Raw genomic sequence first — 20,748 nt, forward strand, 5'->3', positions numbered from 1 at the left:
CTGACAGTTTCTGTTCTCCCTCACTGCTGTGTGTGAGGGGGAGGGGCCGTTTTTTGGCGCTTTTTCTATGCATCAAATATTTCAGTCAGCAACTCATTGTATTTCCTGCATGATCCGGTTCATCTCTACAGAGCTCAGGGGTCTTCAAACTTATTTTGAGGGAGGTAATTTCTCTCAGCAGAGCTGTGAGAATTATAGTTTGACTGAGATAAAAAACGTTTATTCTGTAATTTGTTTCTTGCTTTCAGAATTTGTTATCTTTGCTAATGGGATTAAACCTTTGCTAAAGTTGTGTTGTTTACAAGGATTGAGGCTATAACTGTTTCAATTTATTAATTTTCAACTGTCATAGATCTTCTGTGCTTCTTAAAGGCACAGTACATTTTAATATTATTCTAATTGAATTGTATTTCCAAGTTGCAAGTTTATTTGCTAGTGTGTTAAACATGTCTGATTCAGAGGATGATACCTGTGTCATTTGTTGCAATGCCAAAGTGGAGCCCAATAGAAATTTATGTACTAACTGTATTGATGCTACTTTAAATAAAAGTCAATCTGTACAAATTGAACAAATTTCACCAAACAACGAGGGGAGAGTTATGCCGACTAACTCGCCTCACGTGTCAGTACCTACATCTCCCGCTCAGAGGGAGGTGCGTGATATTGTAGCGCCGAGTACATCTGGGCGGCCATTACAAATCACATTACAGGATATGGCTACTGTTATGACTGAGGTTTTGGCTAAATTACCAGAACTAAGAGGTAAGCGTGATCACTCTGGGGTGAGAACAGAGTGCGCTGATAATATTAGGGCCATGTCAGACACTGCGTCACAGGTGGCAGAACATGAGGACGGAGAACTTCATTCTGTGGGTGACGGTTCTGATCCAAACAGACTGGATTCAGATATTTCAAATTTTAAATTTAAACTGGAAAACCTCCGTGTATTACTAGGGGAGGTGTTAGCGGCTCTGAATGATTGTAACACAGTTGCAATACCAGAGAAAATGTGTAGGTTGGATAAATATTTTGCGGTACCGACGAGTACTGAGGTTTTTCCTATACCTAAGAGACTTACTGAAATTGTTACTAAGGAGTGGGATAGACCCGGTGTGCCGTTCTCACCCCCTCCGATATTTAGAAAAATGTTTCCAATAGACGCCACCACAAGGGACGTATGGCAAACGGTCCCTAAGGTGGAGGGAGCAGTTTCTACCTTAGCTAAGCGTACCACTATCCCGGTGGAGGATAGCTGTGCTTTTTCAGATCCAATGGATAAAAAGTTAGAGGGTTACCTTAAGAAAATGTTTGTTCAACAAGGTTTTATATTGCAACCCCTTGCATGCATTGCGCCGATCACGGCTGCAGCGGCATTCTGGATTGAGTCTCTGGAAGAGAACATTGGTTCAGCTACTCTGGACGACATTACGGACAGGCTTAGAGTCCTTAAACTAGCTAATTCATTCATTTCGGAGGCCGTAGTACATCTTACTAAACTTACGGCGAAGAATTCAGGATTCGCCATTCAGGCACGCAGGGCGCTGTGGCTAAAATCCTGGTCAGCTGATGTTACTTCTAAGTCTAAATTGCTTAATATACCTTTCAAAGGGCAGACCTTATTCGGGCCCGGGTTGAAAGAGATTATCGCTGACATTACAGGAGGTAAAGGCCATGCCCTGCCTCAGGACAAAGCCAAAGCCAAGACTAGACAGTCTAATTTTCGTTCCTTTCGTAATTTCAAAGCAGGAGCAGCATCAACTTCCTCTGCACCAAAACAGGAAGGAGCTGTTGCTCGCTACAGACAAGGCTGGAAACCTAACCAGTCCTGGAACAAGGGCAAGCAGACTAGGAAACCTGCTGCTGCCCCTAAAACAGCATGAATTGAGGGCCCCCGATCCGGGATCGGATCTAGTGGGGGGCAGACTTTCTCTCTTCGCCCAGGCTTGGGCAAGAGATGTTCAGGATCCCTGGGCGCTAGAGATAATCTCAGGGATACCTTCTGGACTTCAAATACTCTCCTCCAAGAGAGATTTCATCTGTCAAGATTGTCAACAATCCAGACAAAGAAAGAGGCGTTTCTACGCTGCGTACAAGAGCTCTTGTTAATGGGAGTAATCCATCCAGTTCCACGATCGGAACAGGGACAGGGGTTTTACTCAAATCTGTGGTTCCCAAAAAAGAGGGAACTTTCAGACCAATCCTGGACTTAAAGATCCTAAACAAATTCCTAAGAGTTCCATCGTTCAAGATGGAGACTATTCGGACAATTTTACCTATGATCCAAGAGGGTCAATACATGACCACTGTAGATTTAAAAGATGCTTACCTTCACATACCGATTCACAAAGATCATTATCGGTACCTAAGGTTTGCCTTCCTAGACAGGCATTACCAGTTTGTGGCTCTTCCATTCGGATTGGCTACAGCTCCAAGAATTTTCACAAAGGTTCTGGGTGCTCTTCTGGCGGTACTAAGACCGCGGGGAATCTCGGTAGCTCCATACCTAGACGACATTCTGATACAAGCTTCAAGCTTTCAAACTCCCAAGTCTCATACAGAGTTAGTGCTGGCATTTCTAAGGTCACATGGATGGAAGGTGAACGAAAAGAAAAGTTCACTCGTTCCACTCACAAGAGTTCCCTTCCTGGGGACTCTTATAGATTCTGTAGAAATGAAGATTTACCTGACAGAGGACAGGCTAACAAGACTTCAAAGTGCTTGCCGCACCCTTCATTCCATTCAACACCCGTCAGTGGCTCAATGCATGGAGGTAATCGGCTTAATGGTAGCGGCAATGGACATAGTACCCTTTGCACGCTTACACCTCAGACCACTGCAACTGTGCATGCTAAGTCAGTGGAATGGGGATTACTCAGACTTATCCCCTTCTCTGAATCTGGATCAAGAGACCAGAAATTCTCTTCTATGGTGGCTTTCTCGGCCACATCTGTCCAGGGGGATGCCATTCAGCAGACCAGACTGGACAATTGTAACAACAGACGCCAGCCTTCTAGGTTGGGGTGCCGTCTGGAATTCTCTGAAGGCTCAGGGACAATGGAGTCAGGAGGAGAGTCTCCTGCCAATAAACATTCTGGAATTGAGAGCAGTTCTCAATGCCCTCCTGGCTTGGCCCCAGTTGACAACTCGGGGGTTCATCAGGTTTCAGTCGGACAACATCACGACTGTAGCTTACATCAACCATCAGGGAGGGACAAGAAGCTCCCTAGCTATGATGGAAGTATCAAAGATAATTTGCTGGGCAGAGTCTCACTCTTGCCACCTGTCAGCAATCCACATCCCGGGAGTGGAGAACTGGGAGGCGGATTTCTTAAGTCGTCAGACTTTTCATCCGGGGGAGTGGGAACTTCATCCGGAGGTCTTTGCCCAAATACTTCGACGTTGGGGCAAACCAGAGATAGATCTCATGGCGTCTCGACAGAACGCCAAGCTTCCTCGTTACGGGTCCAGATCCAGGGATCCAGGAGCAGTCCGATAGATGCTCTGACAGCACCTTGGGACTTCAGGATGGCTTACGTGTTTCCACCCTTCCCGTTGCTTCCTCGATTGATTGCCAGAATCAAACAAGAGAGAGCATCAGTGATTCTAATAGCACCTGCGTGGCCACGCAGGACTTGGTATGCAGACCTGGTGGACATGTCATCCTGTCCACCTTGGTCTCTACCTCTGAAACAGGACCTTCTGATACAGGGTCCCTTCAAACATCAAAATCTAACTTCTCTGAAGCTGACTGCTTGGAAATTGAACGCTTGATTTTATCAAGACGTGGATTTTCTGAGTCAGTTATTGATACCTTAATACAGGCTAGGAAACCTGTTACCAGAAAGATTTACCATAAGATATGGCGTAAATACCTATATTGGTGTGAATCCAAAGGTTACTCTTGGAGTAAGGTTAGGATTCATAGGATACTGTCTTTTCTACAAGAAGGTTTAGAAAAGGGTTTATCTGCTAGTTCATTAAAGGGACAGATCTCAGCTCTGTCCATTCTGTTACACAAACGTCTGTCAGAAGTTCCTGACGTCCAGGCTTTTTGTCAGGCTTTGGCCAGAATTAAGCCTGTGTTTAAAACTGTTGCTCCACCATGGAGTTTAAACCTTGTTCTTAATGTTTTACAGGGCGTTCCGTTTGAACCCCTTCATTCCATTGATATAAAGTTGTTATCTTGGAAAGTTCTATTTTTAATGGCTATTTCCTCGGCTCGAAGAGTCTCTGAATTATCAGCCTTACATTGTGATTCTCCTTATTTGATTTTTCATTCGGATAAGGTAGTCCTGCGTACTAAACCTGGGTTCTTACCTAAGGTAGTTACTAACAGGAATATCAATCAAGAGATTGTTGTTCCTTCTTTATGCCCAAATCCTCTTCAAAGAAGGAACGTCTACTGCACAACCTGGATGTAGTCCGTGCTCTAAAATTTTACTTACAGGCAACTAAGGAATTTCGACAAACGTCTTCTCTGTTTGTCATTTACTCTGGGCAGAGGAGAGGTCAAAAAGCTTCCGCTACCTCTCTTTCTTTTTGGCTTCGTAGCATAATTCGTTTAGCTTATGAGACTGCTGGACAGCAGCCTCCTGAAAGAATTACAGCTCATTCTACTAGAGCTGTGGCTTCCACTTGGGCCTTCAAGAATGAGGCCTCTGTTGAACAGATTTGCAAGGCTGCAACTTGGTCTTCGCTTCATACTTTTTCCAAATTTTACAAATTTGACACTTTTGCTTCTTCGGAGGCTATTTTTGGGAGAAAGGTTCTTCAGGCAGTGGTTCCTTCTGTATAAAGAGCCTGCCTATCCCTCCCGTCGTCCGTGTACTTTTGCTTTGGTATTGGTATCCCAGAAGTAATGATGACCCGTGGACTGATCACACTTAACAGAAGAAAACATAATTTATGCTTACCTGATAAATTCCTTTCTTCTGTAGTGTGATCAGTCCACGGCCCGCCCTGTTTTTAAGGCAGGTAAATATTTTTTAATTTATACTCCAGTCACCACTTCACCCTTGGCTTTTCCTTTCTCGTTGGTCCTTGGTCGAATGACTGGGAGTGACGTAGAGGGGAGGAGCTATATGCAGCTCTGCTGGGTGAATCCTCTTGCACTTCCTGTTGGGGAGGAGTAATATCCCAGAAGTAATGATGACCCGTGGACTGATCACACTACAGAAGAAAGGAATTTATCAGGTAAGCATAAATTATGTTTTTTTTTTCCTCTACTACCACTTCCATTATGATGTATCTACCTTCCTCATCTCGGATTAAGTTATCTATTTTGTATTCTAAGTTTTTACTAAATAATATAGCTACTCCTTTCTTCCTTTGATATCCTGAGGTAAATATAACCTCTTTAACCCAACCTCCTTTTAATTTAGCCGCCTCTTCTCCCTTTAAATGAGTTTCCTGTAAAAGTAATATTTGAGTTCCCAGTTTTTTTGCGTACCTTAAGATGGCTTTGCGTTTGATGGGTGATGTAATTCCATCTACGTTCCATGAAACGATTTTCAAACTCATTTTTCCATTTTACTTAAGGTAAGGAAAAAAGATTGGGAAATGGAAGGAGGGGAAGAAGCCCACATAGCCGGGAGAGGAAGAGAGAGGGGGAAGAAGAAGAAAAAAAAAAAAAAACACATAAATTCCATATTTTAATTCTTATACATTTATTCAACAAATTTTTTAAGGTCTTTTTCTTGTATTTCTTCCGTTAAGCCAATGAGGCGTAAGTTATTTCTCCTGGCTCTATTTTCTATGTCCTCTATTTTATTTTTCATACTTTCGATTTGAATGGACATAGTATGAAAAGCCTGTTCCCTCTGTATAGCCCCATCTTCAATGTCTGAGATTCTTTGCTCTACATTATTTAGTCTGCTTGCAAACTGTTTGATCTCTAATGTTAGAGTGGAGATGTTATTTTGTATCATCTCAAATTTAGGTGTAAATAATGCGTCCAATTGTTTTATTAACTCTTCATTACTCGAGTTCTGACTAAGACTTGTTTCAAGTGCTCCCCCATGGGGTTCTAATGAGATTCTACTCCCCTTTCTTTCCTGGTTTTTGTTTCTAGAGGACATATTTGGTGAGGTAGTTTTACTTTTATTTAAGTATTTTTCCATATATACATCTAAAACTGAGTAACAGAATTATAGTGATTTGTATTTACTAGTGAATCACAAATTTTTTACTATTCTCTTCTCTCTCCCTTTCCCCTAATTCTTCTTTTTCTCTCTTTTGGAGAGGCAAAAAAAATAAAAAAAAGAACAAAGTGCACTTTCCTATCTTACAGTGTCATCAGCAGCTTAAGTGCTTTAATTATTCACAGACCCTCTTGGTCAAAAAAAAAAGCAAAACAAAAAATGAATGATTACAGAATGAAAGTCAAGTTGTGAGTTTTCCCTTAGTCACCAGATAAAACACATAAATTCCATATTTTAATTCTTATACATTTGAGTTTCCTTAAAATAACTTTAACTGTAACCCCCCAATAAAAACACACCCTCAGGCTATTTAAGTTTATAGCCATTATTTCACTGTGAAAACCTATTAGACCTGCAATAATCTTCCTACTTCTCCAAATTATCTCTATTTTCTAAGAATTTATTAACTTCCTCACTATCCGTAAAAATTTTGTTTCCTTGCCTAGTTTGAATGCTAAGTCTAGCTGGGTACAGGAGTCTGGCTCTATATCCCTCCTGGATCAATTTCGTACATATCAGAGCTAGAGTGCGCCTTTTATTTGATGTTTCATATGAAAAATCATTAAATAGCAAAATTTTCTTTCCTTTATAATTAATTTCGCCATTTGCCTTTCTATAGGCATTCATAATTTGGATCTTTCCTTGAAAATTTAATAATTTCATAATAATCGGTCTGTTCCCTTTGTTTCTCCCTTCCTCATTCCTCTCTGGGCCTATCCTATGAATTCGTTCGATCACTATATCGTGATCTTCTGCTCTAATCTTTAATAGTCCCATTAGTTCTACTTCAACAAATTTTTTAAGGTCTTTTTCTTGTATTTCTTCCGTTAAGCCAATGAGGCGTAAGTTATTTCTCCTGGCTCTATTTTCTATGTCCTCTATTTTATTTTTCATACTTTCGATTTGAATGGACATAGTATGAAAAGCCTGTTCCCTCTGTATAGCCCCATCTTCAATGTCTGAGATTCTTTGCTCTACATTATTTAGTCTGCTTGCAAACTGTTTGATCTCTAATGTTAGAGTGGAGATGTTATTTTGTATCATCTCAAATTTAGGTGTAAATAATGCGTCCAATTGTTTTATTAACTCTTCATTACTCGAGTTCTGACTAAGACTTGTTTCAAGTGCTCCCCCATGGGGTTCTAATGAGATTCTACTCCCCTTTCTTTCCTGGTTTTTGTTTCTAGAGGACATATTTGGTGAGGTAGTTTTACTTTTATTTAAGTATTTTTCCATATATACATCTAAAACTGAGTAACAGAATTATAGTGATTTGTATTTACTAGTGAATCACAAATTTTTTACTATTCTCTTCTCTCTCCCTTTCCCCTAATTCTTCTTTTTCTCTCTTTTGGAGAGGCAAAAAAAATAAAAAAAAGAACAAAGTGCACTTTCCTATCTTACAGTGTCATCAGCAGCTTAAGTGCTTTAATTATTCACAGACCCTCTTGGTCAAAAAAAAAAGCAAAACAAAAAAAAAAAAGTTTTAATTTAACCAGTGTGTTCACTATTTCTAGTGGTAGCGTAATCTAACTCTGCTTCCTCGTGTGTTCCCCTTTCCTTCTTTCTTCTTCTTTCCCCCTTTCTTCTACCCCCCCTTTTTTTTTTTTTTCCCCTTAAACCTTGTGTATAAAGTGTAAAATATTACTCTATCTTAAATTTCAATACAGAAATAATACTCTCAATATGTATCTATTAGGTCTTTTTGGTATTATATCCTTTAACCTCTCTGTTGTTTTGCTAAAAATTCCCCTTGTAGTCTTATCTCCGGCTGAGCAGTAAGTTTAAACCTTCCCGCACTCCATCTATACTTTGCTCACCCTCCCACAGTGCAGGGTTTGATATAAGTCACCTTATATTATAGTTTAACCACTCTTATGTTTTGGGGATCCACATATATTCTTACTAATACAAAGCCTTTTTGCTTATGGTAGATTCACATATATTTTCAAGGTTTTATCTCACATTTATCCACCTAGCTTAGTAGTAGGTTCTATTTCAATGACTTATCATTAATCTCCCCGTCTATATCAATATTGAACAGCAATAATATCATATGTGAGCTATACACAGTATTTCAGTTATTCTCCAAGTCATGCCATCATTATCAGTAATATTCATCAACACTGCCACAGATAAATTATATGCATTATTACAGTTAATCACTGCATCCTCAGTATCTATCTTGCAGAGTTCTCTTGAAGTCCTTACAGCTTTAAGGTTCTTTTAAAGTCCTTGGGTGTATCTTAGGCCTTTTGCCCGGTTCTTCTCTGACATCCCTTTACTTATAGAGTGTTTTTAAATGCTTATCCCAGCCGCAGTCTCTGCTTTGCTTAATCCCTAGTTTCTTAAGGATGTTGTACAAAGTGTGCAAAGCTATTGTACAGGGTCTTTCACTATGGATGGCAACGGGTCAGGGGGGGGGGGGGGGAAGACGGTTTTTGCCAGGTCCTACTCTCGCAGGAACCCCTTAATGCTTTAACTGTGGGTATGCACCTGGCCCTCCCCCCCCCTCTCTCTACCCAGATTTCCAAACAGGCCCAGGAGACATAGAAGCAGGATCCAAAAGCAAACTAACAGTTAGTAGGTTTTCACTTATCTTATTAGTGGGGTGATTTCAGCCTCTGTCGCTCTCTGAAGCCACAAGCTCTCTCCTCCTTAGTTTCCCTTTTGCAATAGGGACTTGACGGTAGGCACAGTTGATATTTACACTCCGGTTCCCGTGGGACCTTCTGTGCCGGTGACTCGATTGTCCTGCCACCTTGCTGTTTTCTCCAGGAGCGGGGTCCTGATGCCTGGGCGCTCTCACCGCTACTGCCGCTCGCCACTCCCTTCGTGGGTCCCCGCGGCTAGCGTGTGCCTCCCGGTGATCAGACAGCTACCTCCTCAGCGAGTTCTCACAGCCTGGATCAGGCCGGCTGTCGGTAGCCTCCGGTCTCCGTTTTGGCCTTTGCGAATCCTGGACGGGATTAGTTTCACCCGCCTATAGGCACTCAGCTTCTCGATATTGCCTCAGGCCTCCAGATACAGACAGCGTTCTCCACACGCGACTGTGTACCTAGCCCCTCCTACCGGAAGTCCTTTTCGCTGTAGAGTTGTTAGTAACTGAGCCTGAGGGCTGCCCCTGCTGTAGAGTTGTTAGTAACTGAGCCTGAGGGCTGCCCCTGCTGTAGAGTTGTTAGTAACTGAGCCCGGGGGCTGCCCCTGCTGTAGAGTTGTTAGTAACTGAGCCCGGGGGCTGCCCCTGCTGTAGAGTTGTTAGTAACTGAGCCCGGGGGCTGCCCCTGCTGTAGAGTTGTTAGTAACTGAGCCCGGGGGCTGCCCCTGCTGTAGAGTTGTTAGTAACTGAGCCCGGGGGCTGCCCCTGCTGTAGAGTTGTTAGTAACTGAGCCCGGGGGCTGCCCCTGCTGTAGAGTTGTTAGTAACTGAGCCCGGGGGCTGCCCCTGCTGTAGAGTTGTTAGTAACTGAGCCTGAGGGCTGCCCCTGCTGTAGAGTTGTTAGTAACTGAGCCCGGGGGCTGCCCCTGCTGTAGAGTTGTTAGTAACTGAGCCCGGGGGCTGCCCCTGCTGTAGAGTTGTTAGTAACTGAGCCCGGGGGCTGCCCCTGCTGTAGAGTTGTTAGTAACTGAGCCCGGGGGCTGCCCCTGCTGTAGAGTTGTTAGTAACTGAGCCCGGGGGCTGCCCCTGCTGTAGAGTTGTTAGTAACTGAGCCCGGGGGCTGCCCCTGCTGTAGAGTTGTTAGTAACTGAGCCTGGGGGCTGCCCCTGCTGTAGAGTTGTTAGTAACTGAGCCCGGGGGCTGCCCCTGCTGTAGAGTTGTTAGTAACTGAGCCCGGGGGCTGCCCCTGCTGTAGAGTTGTTAGTAACTGAGCCCGGGGGCTGCCCCTGCTGTAGAGTTGTTAGTAACTGAGCCCGGGGGCTGCCCCTGCTGTAGAGTTGTTAGTAACTGAGCCCGGGGGCTGCCCCTGCTGTAGAGTTGTTAGTAACTGAGCCCGGGGGCTGCCCCTGCTGTAGAGTTGTTAGTAACTGAGCCTGAGGGCTGCTCCTGCTGTAGAGTTGTTAGTAACTGAGCCTGAGGGCTGCTCCTGCTGTAGAGTTGTTAGTAACTGAGCCTGAGGGCTGCCCCTGCTGTAGAGTTGTTAGTAACTGAGCCTGAGGGCTGCCCCTGCTGTAGAGTTGTTAGTAACTGAGCCCGGGGGCTGCCCCTGCTGTAGAGTTGTTAGTAACTGAGCCCGGGGGCTGCCCCTGCTGTAGAATTGTTAGTAACTGAGCCTGAGGGCTGCCCCTGCTGTAGAGTTGTTAGTAACTGAGCCTGAGGGCTGCCCCTGCTGTAGAGTTGTTAGTAACTGAGCCTGAGGGCTGCTCCTGCTGTAGAGTTGTTAGTAACTGAGCCTGAGGGCTGCTCCTGCTGTAGAGTTGTTAGTAACTGAGCCTGAGGGCTGCCCCTGCTGTAGAGTTGTTAGTAACTGAGCCTGAGGGCTGCCCCTGCTGTAGAGTTGTTAGTAACTGAGCCTGAGGGCTGCCCCTGCTGTAGAGTTGTTAGTAACTGAGCCTGAGGGCTGCCCCTGCTGTAGAGTTGTTAGTAACTGAGCCTGAGGGCTGCCCCTGCTGTAGAGTTGTTAGTAACTGAGCCTGAGGGCTGCCCCTGCTGTAGAGTTGTTAGTAACTGAGCCTGAGGGCTGCCCCTGCTGTAGAGTTGTTAGTAACTGAGCCTGGGGGCTGCCCCTGCTGTAGAGTTGTTAGTAACTGAGCCCGGGGGCTGCCCCTGCTGTAGAGTTGTTAGTAACTGAGCCCGGGGGCTGCCCCTGCTGTAGAGTTGTTAGTAACTGAGCCCGGGGGCTGCCCCTGCTGTAGAGTTGTTGGTAACTGAGCCCGGGGGCTGCCCCTGCTGTAGAGTTGTTGGTAACTGAGCCCGGGGCCTGCCCCTGCTGTAGAGTTGTTGGTAACTGAGCCCGGGGGCTGCCCCTGCTGTAGAGTTGTTAGTAACTGAGCCCGGGGCTGCCCCTGCTGTAGAGTTGTTAGTAACTGAGCCCGGGGGCTGCCCCTGCTGTAGAGTTGTTAGTAACTGAGCCCGGGGGCTGCCCCTGCTGTAGAGTTGTTAGTAACTGAGCCCGGGGGCTGCCCCTGCGGTAGAGTTGTTAGTAACTGAGCCCGGGGGCTGCCCCTGCTGTAGAGTTGTTAGTAACTGAGCCCGGGGGCTGCCCCTGCTGTAGAGTTGTTAGTAACTGAGCCCGGGGGCTGCCCCTGCTGTAGAGTTGTTAGTAACTGAGCCCGGGGGCTGCCCCTGCTGTAGAGTTGTTGGTAATTGAGCCCGGGGCTACCCCTGCTGTAGAGTTGTTGGTAATTGAGCCCGGGGGCTGCCCCTGCTGTAGAGTTGCTGGTAACTGAGCCTGAGGCCCTGCCCCTGCTGTAGAGTTGTTAGTAACTGAGCCTGAGGCCCTGCCCCTGCTGTAGAGTTGTTAGTAACTGAGCCCGGGGGCTGCCCCTGCTGTAGAGTTGTTGGTAAATTATGCAGACATTTGCTCTTACACATGTAGCTTGTACCTTTTGGCGTTGTGCGGCTGTACTTATAGTTTCTGTTGGCCTTACCTCCTAAAGGAACTTGAATCACTTTACAAGATTAGAAAATATGTTTAATTAAAGAAATTGCTTTGCAGCATATTTTTTTCTCGCTTTTCCTGTAATTTAATGATGAAAATGTGGTGCTTATTGTAGTCTGCTACATATCTGTCCCTAAAAGGACTCAGCAGGGGAACTTGCACTGATTTGCAAGAGGTTTTGCTAACTCAATAACCTTTGCAATCCTTGCTAACGTCAATAACAATTCTGGTTTGGCTCCTCCTAATACAGCAAGTGGTGGGGGAAGTGTGACCAGTCGAGAACACTTGCAGTAAACAAGGTGTTAGTCTGTTTTGAAAACGTTTGCACTTGGCTGCTATGCTAATGTGTTGCAAGACAATAGAACATTCCCTTTACTTGTAATGCCACATTCCCTTTTACATCAGAACTCACTGAGCCATCGATAATAAGGCACAGGAAGTGTGTGACCAGTCTCACTTACAAAGGAAGGTTATTAGTGGCACACCTGTGCTAAATGTCACTTGTATCCCCTGTAAGTCACCATCTATTGTACATATGAGTCACTGGCGACCAGCTCAGTAATGAATATCCTGGTCAGGCTTGAGGTAATTGGTACAAAAGCAGTGTGTTCTGTGGCACATTGGTATTTAATAAAACTACAACCAGCACAGTAAGGGAATATTAGTCACTTTGTTCTGCTAATATCTGATATCAATTTGTCTGATTACAGAATGAAAGTCAAGTTGTGAGTTTTCCCTTAGTCACCAGATACTGCAGTAGCCATTTGTGACCCTGCTGCTGAACTAGCTGTTACTGATGGACATCGAGAGATAACTTATACATTGTTAGCCTTCCCCTGACCTATGTTTCTGCTATATTGGTTTCATTTGAAATTGTTCTTTTAATGCGTGTAAATGGGGGTAATCTAGACGTGAACGCTCAGTCATTATCATAGCCTCTTATTACGGCCAATGATCTGTAATTTAAGATGACTCTCTGTATACATCAGTTAATAGTAATAATCAGCCCTACCCTGTGTGTGCAGGTTGTGAGTTCCGTCAGAAGATTGTGTGTGTTTGGGAACTGTGACTGTGTGTTTGTATTGAGGTGAAGATTACTTTTTCGGCAAAAGGTTTCATTTATTCTCTCCAGAATTTCTATACATTTCCCAGTTATATTTTTGTTCCTTCCTGATATCTCTGTCCCTGTCCCGTAATCCTAAAAGAACAGATGTAGTGTTGTGATACTCAGTCTGCGCAATAAAACAGATGTAGTGTTGTGATACTCAGTCTGCGCAATAAAACAGATGTAGTGTTGTGATACTCAGTCTGCGCAATAAAACAGATGCAGTGTTGTGATACTCAGTCTGCGCAATAAAACAGATGTAGTGTTGTGATACTCAGTCTGCGCAATAAAACAGATGTAGTGTTGTGATACTCAGTCTGCGCAATAAAACGGATGCAGTGTTGTGATACTCAGTCTGCACAATAAAACAGATGTTGTGATACTCAGTCTGCACAATAAAACAGATGTAGTGTTATACTCTGCGCAATAAAACAGATGTAGTGTTGTGATACTCAGTCTGCGCAATAAAACAGATGCAGTGTTGTGATACTCAGTCTGCGCAATAAAACAGATGCAGTGTTGTGATACTCAGTCTGCACAATAAAACAGATGTAGTGTTGTGATACTCAGTCTGCACAATAAAACAGATGTTGTGATACTCAGTCTGCACAATAAAACAGATGTTGTGATACTCAGTCTGCACAATAAAACAGATGTTGTGATACTCAGTCTGCACAATAAAACAGATGTTGTGATACTCAGTCTGCACAATAAAACAGATGTTGTGATACTCAGTCTGCACAATAAAACAGATGTTGTGATACTCAGTCTGCACAATAAAACAGATGTAGTGTTATACTCAGTCTGCACAATAAAACAGATGTAGTGTTATACTCAGTCTGCACAATAAAACAGATGTAGTGTTATACTCAGTCTGCGCAATAAAACAGATGTAGTGTTATACTCAGTCTGCGCAATAAAACAGATGTAGTGTTGTGATACTCAGTCTGCGCAATAAAACAGATGTAGTGTTATACTCAGTCTGCACAATAAAACAGATGTAGTGTTATACTCAGTCTGCACAATAAAACAGATGTAGTGTTATACTCAGTCTGCACAATAAAACAGATGTAGTGTTATACTCAGTCTGCACAATAAAACAGATGTAGTGTTATACTCAGTCTGCACAATAAAACAGATGTAGTGTTGTGATACTCAGTCTGCGCAATAAAACAGATGTAGTGTTATACTCAGTCTGCACAATAAAACAGATGTTGTGATACTCAGTCTGCACAATTAAACAGATGTAGTGTTATACTCAGTCTGCACAATAAAACAGATGTAGTGTTATACTCAGTCTGCACAATAAAACAGATGTAGTGTTATACTCAGTCTGCGCAATAAAACAGATGTAGTGTTGTGATACTCAGTCTGCGCAATAAAACAGATGTAGTGTTGTGATACTCAGTCTGCGCAATAAAACAGATGTAGTGTTGTGATACTCAGTCTGCACAATAAAACAGATGTTGTGATACTCAGTCTGCACAATTAAACAGATGTTGTGATACTCAGTCTGCGCAATAAAACAGATGTTGTGATACTCAGTCTGCACAATAAAACAGATGTAGTGTTGTGATACTCAGTCTGCACAATAAAACAGATGTAGTGTTGTGATACTCAGTCTGCACAATAAAACAGATGTTGTGATACTCAGTCTGCACAATTAAACAGATGTTGTGATACTCAGTCTGCGCAATAAAACAGATGTTGTGATACTCAGTCTGCACAATAAAACAGATGTAGTGTTGTGATACTCAGTCTGCACAATAAAACAGATGTTGTGATACTCAGTCTGCACAATAAAACAGATGTTGTGATACTCAGTCTGCGCAATAAAACAGATGTTGTGATACTCAGTCTGCACAATTTAACAGATGTAGTGTTGTGATACTCAGTCTGCACAATTAAACAGATGTAGTGTTGTGATACTCAGTCTGCACAATTAAACAGATGTAGTGTTGTGATACTCAGTCTGCACAATTAAACAGATGTAGTGTTGTGATACTCAGTCTGCACAATTAAACAGATGTAGTGTTGTGATACTCAGTCTGCACAATTAAACAGATGTAGTGTTGTGATACTCAGTCTGCACAATTAAACAGATGTAGTGTTGTGATACTCAGTCTGCACAATTAAACAGATGTTGTGATACTCAGTCTGCACAATAAAACAGATGTTGTGATACTCAGTCTGCGCAATAAAAGATGTAGTGTTGTGATACTCAGTCTGCGCAATAAAAGATGTAGTGTTGTGATACTCAGTCTGCGCAATAAAACAGATGTAGTGTTATACTCAGTCTGCACAATAAAACAGATGTAGTGTTATACTCAGTCTGCGCAATAAAACATATGTAGTGTTGTGATACTCAGTCTGCGCAATAAAACAGATGTAGTGTTGTGATACTCAGTCTGCACAATAAAACAGATGTTGTGATACTCAGTCTGCACAATAAAACATATGTAGTGTTGTGATACTCAGTCTGCGCAATAAAACAGATGTAGTGTTGTGATACTCAGTCTGCGCAATAAAACAGATGTAGTGTTGTGATACTCAGTCTGCACAATAAAACAGATGTTGTGATACTCAGTCTGCACAATAAAACAGATGTAGTGTTGTGATACTCAGTCTGCGCAATAAAACAGATGTTGTGATACTCAGTCTGCGCAATAAAACAGATGTTGTGATACTCAGTCTGCGCAATAAAACAGATGTAGTGTTATACTCAGTCTGCACAATAAAACAGATGTAGTGTTATACTCAGTCTGCACAATAAAACAGATGTAGTGTTATACTCAGTCTGCGCAATAAAACATATGTAGTGTTGTGATACTCAGTCTGCGCAATAAAACAGATGTAGTGTTGTGATACTCAGTCTGCACAATAAAACAGATGTTGTGATACTCAGTCTGCACAATAAAACATATGTAGTGTTGTGATACTCAGTCTGCGCAATAAAACAGATGTAGTGTTGTGATACTCAGTCTGCGCAATAAAACAGATGTAGTGTTGTGATACTCAGTCTGCACAATAAAACAGATGTTGTGATACTCAGTCTGCACAATAAAACAGATGTAGTGTTGTGATACTCAGTCTGCGCAATAAAACAGATGTTGTGATACTCAGTCTGCGCAATAAAACAGATGTTGTGATACTCAGTCTGCACAATAAAACAGATGCAGTGTTGTGATACTCAGTCTGCGCAATAAAACAGATGCAGTGTTGTGATACTCAGTCTGCGCAATAAAACAGATGTTGTGATACTCAGTCTGCGCAATAAAACAGATGTAGTGTTGTGATACTCAGTCTGCTCAATAAAACAGATCCTAAATACTTTTCTATTGTCACATCTGGAATTAGTTGGCAGCTCCTTCTGCCGATACCCCGGTGTGGCAGAAAGTTTGCTGGCCTAGGGGTATGGTCTGCATGTGATGTTCCTGGTAGAGTAACCACCTTCCTTGTATTTCTCTCCAGCTCTCTCCTTCTCCTCTGCCTTCTGGGGGTCTGTGCCGAGGAACCACAAACTGCTTCCCTTGCTCAGAACTCTTGGGGAGACTTCTGGCTGGTACGCTTCCTGGTGAATGTCAGCGGTTACGGCACCATATTAGTACCAGGATACTTGTTAATACAATATTTCAAACGCAGAAACTACCTGGAGACAGGTGAGTTGCTAGGGTGTGTGACTGAGAGCTACAACTGTGTTTCTCTTACAGGCTTCACTGCATATTTCTCTTATTTCCCTGTATTATACAAGCACAACCTGATCTGCCCCCTTCCCCGTTGTTATTCCTATATTTGTGTAACCACCACCCATCCCCTTGTATCCCACTATACCTTTTGCTGCATACGACTCTGGGTGCTTCTCTGGTCTACACAAGTGTGGGACTCGCCCAGACCCTGTGTACAGATCCTGTCTGCTGCTACATATCACCTGCATGTCCTGTAATTATATAAACACTCTTTATTTCCGTTCTGCGCACCTATTTATGTATCTGCTTCTGTCCTGCAGGGCGAGGCCTTTGTTTCCCTCTGGTAAAGTCCTGTGTTTTCGGTCATGAGGCAAAGTCTTTGGCACCTGAGGACCCATCACCCACTCCGCGGATTGAGGGTGACCCATCCACTGCCCAGCAAGCTTTTAAACTTCTGTTCTGTGCGGCTGGCCTTCAGGTGAGTTATTTAATGTTACCGTTAAAGGGAGGAGAATGTTAGGTTTTTTTTTTTTAAGGTCCCTTTGCTGAGGAATCTGGGTTTCATTTTTGCCCGGAAGATTTCTGTTCTCTTTATTCTCTATAAAAAGTTATTTGTGTGTTTTTGGTATATATCTTCTCATACTTGTCTTCATATTGTTTCCCAGGTTTCTTATCTGACCTGGGGAGTGCTACAGGAGCGTGTGATGACCCGGACATACTCCTCTGTTGACGGTGGCTCAAGAGAACGATTCAGAGATTCTCAGTTTTTGGTCTTCATGAACCGCATCTTGGCCCTAACCGTGGCTGGAATCTATTGTTCACTTGCTAAGCAGCCTCGCCATGGTGCCCCTATGTACAAATACTCTTTTGCCTCACTCTCAAACATCCTCAGTAGCTGGTGCCAGTACGAGGCTCTTAAGTTTATCAGTTTCCCCACACAGGTTTTAGCCAAAGCCTCCAAAGTCATACCGGTTATGCTGATGGGCAAACTGATCTCCCACAAAACCTATGAGTACTGGGAGTACCTAACCGCAATACTCATCTCTGTTGGAGTCAGTATGTTCCTCTTATCCAATGGAGGAAGCGATCGCCCTTCTGGAGTCACAACCTTCTCTGGTGTGGTTCTTTTATCTGGCTACATAATCTTTGACAGTTTTACATCCAACTGGCAGGATTCCCTTTTCAAATACAAGATGTCTTCTGTACAGATGATGTTTGGTGTTAACTTGTTCTCTTGTCTCTTCACTGTTGGTTCTCTGCTGGAGCAGGGTGCCCTGCTAGAGGCTGTTCGCTTTATGATGAGACACCCAGACTTTGCTTTCCATGCAGGACTACTCTCCATATGTTCTGCTTTTGGACAGCTCTTTATCTTTTATACCATTAACAAGTTTGGTGCTGCAGTGTTTACCATAATCATGACTCTGCGCCAGGCCCTTGCCATCCTTTTGTCCTGTTTGCTCTACGGACACCCGGTCTCGGCAGTAGGAGGTGTGGGCATTGCAGTTGTCTTCCTCGCTTTGTTTCTCCGAGTTTACGCCCGGGGGAGAATGAAAAGGAAGGGTAGGAAAGCTGCAGATGCCCCTGCAGTACAGAAGGTCTAAGATTCTGCAGGAGAGAAGACGCTGTGTTACCGTGGCATAGAGTGTGCTCCTCGTTCCTCACTTGGATAATCTATTTAGACTGGACCTATGTTTGCTAGAGTCACTGAGAAAACAAAAGCACTGAACTCTACGTCAGATAATGTTTTTATCAATCTAGTTAAGTTTATCTTTTGGTGTTTGGCAGTAGTGGGATCTGTGACCTCTGACACAGGCTCCTCTGCAAACATTTAGCAAACTTGTTTAGTGCAACATGAAAAGAGAACTTGTGGCAATTTGACTATTGAAATTGTATTTCTAAGTCTATTTTTTTTTTATTCTTAATCAGGGTGTACTGCAGTATTAAATGGTACATTTCATCTGTGCACCCTTTGTTAAGGATCATTTGATCTCTTGTACCTCATTACAAGTGGAATGAGGTGAGTGTCAGTACAAGAGGAATGAGGTGAGTGTCAGTACAGGAGGAATGAGGTGAGTGTCAGTACAGGAGGAATGAGGTGAGTGTCAGTACAGGAGGAATGAGGTGAGTGTCAGTACAGGAGGAATGAGGTGAGTGTCAGTACAGGAGGAATGAGGCGAGTGTCAGTACAGGAGGAATGAGGCGAGTGTCAGTACAGGAGGAATGAGGCGAGTGTCAGTACAGGAGGAATGAGGCGAGTGTCAGTACAGGAGGAATGAGGCGAGTGTCAGTACAGGAGGAATGAGGCGAGTGTCGGTACAGGAGGAATGAGGCGAGTGTCAGTACAGGAGGAATGAGGCGAGTGTCAGTACAGGAGGATTGAGGCGAGTGACAGTACAGGAGGAATGAGGCGAGTGTCAGTACAGGAGGAATGAGGCGAGTGTCGGTACAGGAGGATTGAGGCGAGTGTCGGTACAGGAGGAATGAGGCGAGTGTCGGTACAGGAGGAATGAGGCGAGTGTCGGTACAGGAGGAATGAGGCGAGTGTCGGTACAGGAGGAATGAGGCGAGTGTCGGTACAGGAGGAATGAGGCGAGTGTCGGTACAGGAGGAATGAGGCGAGTGTCGGTACAGGAGGAATGAGGCGAGTGTCGGTACAGGAGGAATGAGGCGAGTGTCGGTACAGGAGGAATGAGGCGAGTGTCGGTACAGGAGGAATGAGGCGAGTGTCGGTACAGGAGGAATGAGGCGAGTGTCAGTACAGGAGGATTGAGGCGAGTGTCAGTACAGGAGGAATGAGGCTAGTGTCGGTACAGGAGGATTGAGGCGAGTGTCGGTACAGGAGGAATGAGGCGAGTGACGGTACAGGAGGAATGAGGCGAGTGTCGGTACAGGAGGATTGAGGCGAGTGTCGGTACAGGAGGATTGAGGCGAGTGTCGGTACAGGAGGATTGAGGCGAGTGTCGGTACAGGAGGATTGAGGCGAGTGTCGGTACAGGAGGATTGAGGCGAGTGTCGGTACAGGAGGATTGAGGCGAGTGTCGGTACAGGAGGATTGAGGCGAGTGTCGGTACAGGAGGATTGAGGCGAGTGTCGGTACAGGAGGATTGAGGCGAGTGTCGGTACAGGAGGATTGAGGCGAGTGTCGGTACAGGAGGATTGAGGCGAGTGTCGGTACAGGAGGATTGAGGCGAGTGTCGGTACAGGAGGATTGAGGCGAGTGTCGGTACAGGAGGATTGAGGCGAGTGTCGGTACAGGAGGATTGAGGCGAGTGTCGGTACAGGAGGAGTGAGGCGAGTGTCGGTACAGGAGGAGTGAGGCGAGTGTCGGTACAGGAGGAGTGAGGCGAGTGTCGGTACAGGAGGAGTGAGGCGAGTGTCGGTACAGGAGGAGTGAGGCGAGTGTCGGTACAGGAGGATTGAGGCGAGTGTCGGTACAGGAGGATTGAGGCGAGTGTCGGTACAGGAGGATTGAGGCGAGTGTCGGTACAGGAGGATTGAGGCGAGTGTCGGTACAGGAGGATTGAGGCGAGTGTCGGTACAGGAGGATTGAGGCGAGTGTCGGTACAGGCGGAATGAGGCGAGTGTCGGTACAGGCGGAATGAGGCGAGTGTCGGTACAGGCGGAATGAGGCGAGTGTCGGTACAGGCGGAATGAGGCGAGTGTCGGTACAGGAGGAATGAGGTGAGTGTCGGTACAGGAGGAATGAGGTGAGTGTCGGTACAGGAGGAATGAGGTGAGTGTCGGTACAGGAGGAATGAGGTGAGTGTCAGTACAGGAGGAATGAGGTGACTGGTGAGTGTCAGTACAGGAGGAATGAGGCGAGTGTCGGTACAGGAGGAATGAGGCGAGTGTCAGTACAGGAGGAATGAGGCGAGTGTCAGTACAAGCGGAGTGAGGTGACTGGTGAGTGTCAGTACAGGAGGAATGAGGTGAGTGTCAGTACAGGAGGAATGAGGTGACTGGTGAGTGTCAGTACAGGAGGAATGAGGGGACTGGTGAGTGTCAGTACAGGAGGAATGAGGGGACTGGTGAGTGTCAGTACAGGAGGAATGAGGGGACTGGCGAGTGTCAGTACAAGCGGAGTGAGGTGACTGGCGAGTGTCAGTACAGGAGGAATGAGGTGAGTGTCAGTACAGGAGGAATGAGGCGAGTGTCAGT

At 44.6% G+C, this 20,748-nt stretch overlaps 1 protein-coding gene across 1 annotated transcript in view; it reads left to right on the plus strand.

Annotated features, from left to right (window-relative positions):
* The window catches only part of SLC35B2 (solute carrier family 35 member B2), a 92,020-nt gene extending 73,467 nt beyond the window's left edge, over window positions 1-18,553 (plus strand). Inside the window, exons 2-4 of the mRNA XM_053712747.1 lie at window positions 16,376-16,563; window positions 16,911-17,068; window positions 17,256-18,553. Coding sequence (XP_053568722.1) covers window positions 16,376-16,563; window positions 16,911-17,068; window positions 17,256-18,191 — 1,282 coding nt within the window. The 3' untranslated portion in view covers window positions 18,192-18,553. The remainder of the gene's footprint in view (window positions 1-16,375; window positions 16,564-16,910; window positions 17,069-17,255) is intronic.
* Window positions 18,554-20,748: the final 2,195 nt, after the last annotated feature.

Source organism: Bombina bombina, chromosome 4, assembly GCF_027579735.1.
Source record: "Bombina bombina isolate aBomBom1 chromosome 4, aBomBom1.pri, whole genome shotgun sequence".
In the NCBI taxonomy this organism is placed as follows: Eukaryota; Metazoa; Chordata; class Amphibia; order Anura; family Bombinatoridae; genus Bombina; species Bombina bombina.